Source organism: Brachyhypopomus gauderio, chromosome 9 (assembly GCF_052324685.1).
Source record: "Brachyhypopomus gauderio isolate BG-103 chromosome 9, BGAUD_0.2, whole genome shotgun sequence".
Taxonomy (NCBI): domain Eukaryota; kingdom Metazoa; phylum Chordata; class Actinopteri; order Gymnotiformes; family Hypopomidae; genus Brachyhypopomus; species Brachyhypopomus gauderio.
Window position 1 is genome coordinate 7984980 of NC_135219.1, and position 6000 is coordinate 7990979.

At 43.4% G+C, this 6000-nt stretch overlaps 1 protein-coding gene and 1 long non-coding RNA gene across 6 annotated transcripts in view; one reads left to right on the forward strand and one right to left on the reverse strand.

The window, feature by feature from the left end:
• Window positions 1–1861, reverse strand: part of plcb1l (phospholipase C beta 1-like) — an 85501-nt gene extending 83640 nt beyond the window's left edge. For 4 of the 5 annotated variants that reach the window (XR_013133158.1, XM_077016784.1, XM_077016788.1 and 1 more), the window contains exon 1: window positions 1728–1861. Coding sequence is in view for 4 of the 5 variants with exons in the window: in XM_077016784.1 (XP_076872899.1) it covers window positions 1728–1826 (99 nt within the window). In the remaining variant the exon portion in view is untranslated. Of the gene's footprint in view, window positions 1–1393; window positions 1446–1727 lie in introns of those variants that run through there. The other variant, XM_077016787.1, reaches the window with a different exon arrangement.
• Window positions 422–1903, forward strand: LOC143522874 (uncharacterized). The gene is made up of 3 exons (XR_013133162.1): window positions 422–499; window positions 926–974; window positions 1764–1903. It is a non-coding gene; the product is annotated as an uncharacterized LOC143522874 (long non-coding RNA).
• Window positions 1904–6000: the final 4097 nt, after the last annotated feature.

Genomic DNA, 6000 nt, shown 5'->3' on the forward strand with positions numbered 1-6000 from the left:
GCACCTTGTTTAGCTTCTGAGCCCAATACTATTACAGTGTATGTGTAGACAAGTGTGTGTGTGTGTGTGTGTGTGTGTGTGTGTGTGTGTGTGTGTGTGTGTGTGTGCGTGTGTGTGTGTGTGTGTGTGTGTGTGTGTGTGCATAAATAATCAAGGCAAAAAAACATGTCAACAGCAAGCTATTAGACACATACAAACCCGAAGCACAGGAAGTAGAAAGTCCAAAAAACGCTAGCAGAGCTGAAAGTTGTACATTTCAAACATCATTGTGGGCTGCTGAATGTCAGCAGAGAGCAGGTAAACACCTCCCTCTCCCACACCTTTCACAAGCATGGGTGTGGGCCCGGGTGGACAGGGAGGAGGAGAGTCCTGAACATACAGCTTAAAAAGGGGGGAACCTTCTGAAAGGGCTGCAGGACCAGCGGCATGTTGGGAAAGCAAGGAGCCGAGTGCCAGGGGCTGAAGCAGGCCAACGCGGCCCTACCACTCCAGCCCCAAAGTATGCACACACACACACATGCGCACACACACATGTACACACACATGTGCACGCGCGCGCACACACACACACACACACACACACACACACACACACACACACACACACACACATGTACACACACATGTGCACGCGCGCACACACACACACACACACACACACACACACACACACACACACACACATGTACACACACATGTGCACGCGCGCGCACACACACACACACACACACACACACACACACACACACACACACACACACATTCTGGAAAGGGCAATGGGGAGGGAAAGTAAACCTTGAATGAAATATTTAAGACTTCCCGGTGTTGTTTTGGCGTTCTTCTGATAAATGTATGATTTCTGTTGTAAAGTTAACTATAATCTGGTAGCAACTTAATTCTGCAATCTCTCTTCCAAACTTTCAAGATACTTTCAAAGAAATGAAGAAAATAACTTTATAAACGTTTGGATTCGCGTAAGTAACAACTGAATACCCTCTTTACTAGTCATGCCCGCACACAGGAGGCGGTATATCCTACAAGATGTTCAAACTGCCGTCGCTCTGCCATGATTTATGTTCGGTTAGAGAGAAGGAAAACGTCTCCTTCAATAGAATACCAATGAGTGCGTCTCCTTTCAACACTTTTGTTACGCATACTCCTTTAGATCCGTGTCGGTCATAGTATTTATAGGTCCAACTCATTAACATCTGTAAACCGTCAAGTTGTTTCTCATTTTGATTACTTAAATTTACAAATTTATACAATGTCAAAAACTGGCATTATTTTAATGAGTTGCGTAGGCTATATATTTGCACAATTGTACAGAAATCACAACAGCAACTTGACAGCAAGAAACTGATTTTAAGGTTGTTTGCGACTTAAAACTTCCTACCGGGTTGCATAAGCGCCTGTCTACCATTTGCTGAGGTATTCATTCACTTGTCACCTTCCACTTTAATACTCTCGCATACCTGAACGTAAAGCAAACACAAACCAAAACTAACAAATGCACATAAATACACAGCGAATTACCCTCTTTAATAACACTTGTGCAGAGTAGCTCGCGCAAGGTGTAAATGCAGAAATGCAGAAAATAACGTAACTAAATAGCTCGCGTGGAGTTTCCACAGTAGACTTAGAGGTATGTTACAATAGAACAACATCGTCTTATCTGTGCGGCATTGTAGAGGTCTTAAATGCAGAATTGATCATTGCTCGCTACTTACATCCTCCCATTTCATGAATTTGTTTCCCTTTTTCAGAGTCTCCGGTACCGACACAGGTTTAAGCTGCAGCGCGTGAACTCCCGGCTGTGCTCCTGCCATCTGGGCACATGTACTCTTCACAACGAACAACAAGCACGGAACTGCAGCTCCGCTCGTCCTTAAACACTCTCAAGCACAAAGGTTCTTCTTTAAAAAAGTAAAAACAACAACGACAACAACAAAAGTAGATGACTAGTCCCAGTCCATCTGGGACTGAAGCGCTCTCCTCCCCATGCTGTAGCTGGTTCCACGCGCGTAAGTTGGGTAGTGGCAGCCGGAACCTGGGATGGCAGACACCTTACAGTTTTGGGTTTTACTCCTATGTGCACGAGTTCAGAACTAAAGAAGGACTTAATACGCTCCTCCATTTATTAAGAGTCAGAGCGGAGGTCCGTCGTGTTGTGATCTAGCGACACCACGCGTAAGGACGCACGCGTCCGCGTCCTGCAAATATATCAAATATAATAGCTTGGTTTTATTTTACATGTCACATTATTAAAGATGAGGGTTTGTTGCTATATGGGACCTTGAACATCATGTGTACCTAAAACCATTTCTGAAAGATCTTGTCCATTTTCCAATTGATAATTTTTGTAACCTAATAAAACCTATCTTTGTTCCTGAAAAAAAATGGTACAAACGCGCTCCTAATAAATTGTTATTTTGATAAAAACCAGCATTCTGTGTCTACTTATAATTTTGTGTCTACTTATAACAACATTTATAGACAATGGCTTTTCCAAGTAAATGTAAATGTCAGTGTGTGGTGGTGCGAATGCCTGGACCACTGTGCAGCTCTGTGGCCAACATGCTGGAGTAAAGAGAAGAGGGACTGCTGCAGTCTGCTAATCCCAGTAAGGAAGACCAGTACCAGATGACTCGGTGGTTCTGGTGGTGGGCTGTGAGACTGACACCAGTGTTTGGTGAGAAATTACTTCATAGTCCATCGATTTGCAGGTGCAAAGGTGCTGCACGGCCAGATGGAGAGAGAGTCTGTGACCCGAACTCCACACGCAGTTCGGACGAATTTGGAAAGACGTATTTGGGGGGGAAACAACAATCTAATCGAGTTTAAATAAATAGTTAAAAAAAATTTCTATCTCATTTCACGCGAATAGCTTGTCTGTCGGGTCCGACGGTTATGCGCGGTATTTATATATGTATTTTTGTAATTTTGTTTGTGTATACGTTCAATTTATCATACGAATATAAGGCGCGTATTTGATCAACACATTCGAATACAAAAACTTGAGTCAGTTGAACAAAATGCTACATGTAGTACGAGTATCACTTACTGTTTTAATCAATTTCTATTTTAATCCGTTCAGTTTCTAGCTTTTATTGCTAGATACACGCTCTACTGAGATTTTCTTGTTAGACGACTGTTGACTAAAGTTAACATTTAGTGTGAAGTTAACATTAGGTTTCAGACAGTGTTCCGTATATTTGTGTATTTAGAATGCTCGTTAATTTATGCGACCTCATACGTTTTTGTTGTTCTGACTCGGCACTCGACCAGGACTCGCGTCTAAAGACTCGAGACGTGACTCGTACAATGTGACTCCAGAACTTCTCCGCCAGGTGGCAGACTTCCTCTGTGTGAAGGTCTACATCCTGGTCACTGTGCTGGTCTTCCTCCGCTCCCAAACGACAGACCTTCTATTTCACCATCTTCTCCGCCATCATGGTAGCACTGAACCAGTACCTCAAGGTATAAACACTCGAAGACTTTGAACAAAAGAAAAGATTTGAAAATGAAAATGAAAACATTTCTAAAGATTAAAGCGACAATCCCTCTAATCTAAACACAATCTAACAGATTATGATTTTGCAAAGACTCAGGATCTTGCAGATGTACTATTATTGATTTTGAGTGTTCTCCTTATGCTCCTGTTGGGAATTCACAAGAAGAGAAAGTGGTGAACTCTGGAGTGCTAACAGAGGCAGCGTTTGACTCAGAAGTTGTGCAGTGGTTTATCATAAAAAAGAAAAGACAAGACCAGTGTCCTCCCCAGATGTCCTCCATGTGTCCTCCCCATATGTCCTCCGAGTCTCTCATCCCGTACATGGCTTGCTGCTCATCCCGTACATGGCTTGCTGCTCATCCCGTACATCAATCAAATTTTTAATTTATCAATCAATCAATCAATCAAATTTTATTTATATAGCGCTTTTTACAACAGTTGTTGTCACAAAGCAGCTTTACAAGTGCCGAGTCCTAGCCCCCAGTGAGCAAGCCAAGGTACATGTCTTGCTGCTCATCCCGTACATGTCTTGCTGCTCATCCCGTACATGTCTTGCTGCTCATCCCGTACATGTCTTGCTGCTCATCCCGTACATGTCTTGCTGCTCATCCCGTACATGTCTTGCTGCTCCCACCTTGTTATCTGCCCCTCAGGTTGTCTGACTTTACGCAGCCTTGGCAATGCATGATTAATGTAGAGCTGAACTCTAAAATGGATCGTAGTGCTTAAAACAGCAGTTATACAAAGCCAAGAAAGTGTGTATCTCACTTGTGATTACAGAGATTACGTAGGTCAGGGCTGATATGTATGTGTATATGTACAGTATGTGCATATGTGTGTGTATGTGTGTACTTACATTAGATCCATAGGAATGGCAGTGCAACTGTGTGTCATATTCTAAGGGCTGGTTGGTGCAACAGAGCTGCAGCTCAGAGTAATCTCAGGGGAAGAAAAGACGTTCAATAAAGCAATCGAATGTTCACGTACTAGTAAAGATGACTGACTAAATCTGCCTTTTAATAATATGTTACTTATGTGCTTATTATGGGATATGTACAGCTACATGACTTATACAGCCTTTTACCTGTTTGCTTTTGGTTAGGGCAGTGCTAAGGGTATAACCCTGTGCTAAGGGTATAACCCAGGGCTAAGGGTATAACCCAGGGCATTGGATGATGTATCGGAGTTCAGGTTTGACATTTGTGGGGCCTTGTAGCTTTCAGCTGGGCGAGTGAAACAGACAGTGTTGAGTGTGAGGGAGACTGACGAAGGAGACAATAGTATCACTTTATGAGAGGTTGTTTCTTTATTTAGATGGGGGCATATTTAATTACACAAGAGTTTGCACACACAGACAAACCTGCCTTCTTTCCTGCCCAAACGTTCACCCTCCTGCATACCAGCATACTTCTCTTCTTATTCTGTTTGGCATTACAATGTTAATAGCTAACAAGAAAATCCAGACATCTTTAGCCACTTATTCCAACAATAACTCTACATTCTTAGTGTTACACTCCAAACTAATTGCTGCTTTCAACAGTTGCTTGCTTGCCAAAAGTGAAGTTGATCTAAAGTTACATTTTGGCTTACAGTATTCATCTTTAGTGCAGCCTTCATTTATCCATTTTATCTCCACTACTTCCTGTTGTCTAGGTCACTTCCTGTTGTCCGGCTCACATCCTGTTGTCCAGCTCACTTCCTGTTGTCCAGCTCACTCTTTCCCTCCATTTCTTCTTTTGGTAGCTCTACCCTTTTCATTTAAACAAGTTTGTTCAAGTCATGGTCGTGCTGTTGATGGTCTTTCACGCAGACATCCTGATCTGACCCACAGCCCTGCTTTAAGGGGTGGTGTAATTGGACATACACCTTATGCAGGTTTTAGGCGGGTTCCTCCTGAGATTTGATGTTTTCATGGACATAAGTAGCAGCCAACGCCTGAGCTGGACGAGCCAGTTCTGCCCAAGCTGGGCTGAATCAACCCAATAAACCACTTGGTGATTGGTGGGACTTTGAGGAGCTCTTGCTTCATCAGCCGGTCAAAAGTGGTGAGCGGGTCAGAGTTCAAAGGGCATTCCCATGACCTGCCACAGTCTATGTCCAGTGGTGAGCGCTGCCTCATTGCCCTCTGGGAATGTTACTTGCCGGTCGTTGCTACAAAGGTCGAGTGTTAAAACAGCTTGAACTAGCAATGTTGTCAAGTGCACAGCGGTGTGGAAGGGTGAGGCAAACAGAAGTGAGTGCTTGACAGAAAATTACTAATATTAATTTCTGTATGTGGCGGTTCCCTAGCAGGGCTGTGGGGCTCGCGTTCAAATCCGGCACGCTGCCTCTGTTGACCACAGCATTTTACATTTTACCAGAAGATGGCAGTAGACTCCATAAAAGCTATTTTATATTTCACCAGAAGATGGCAGTAGACTCCATAAAAGCTATTTTATATTTCACCAGCAGCACCGTACTAGGCGTCCCTGCTCAGTAGTCCTTCCTGC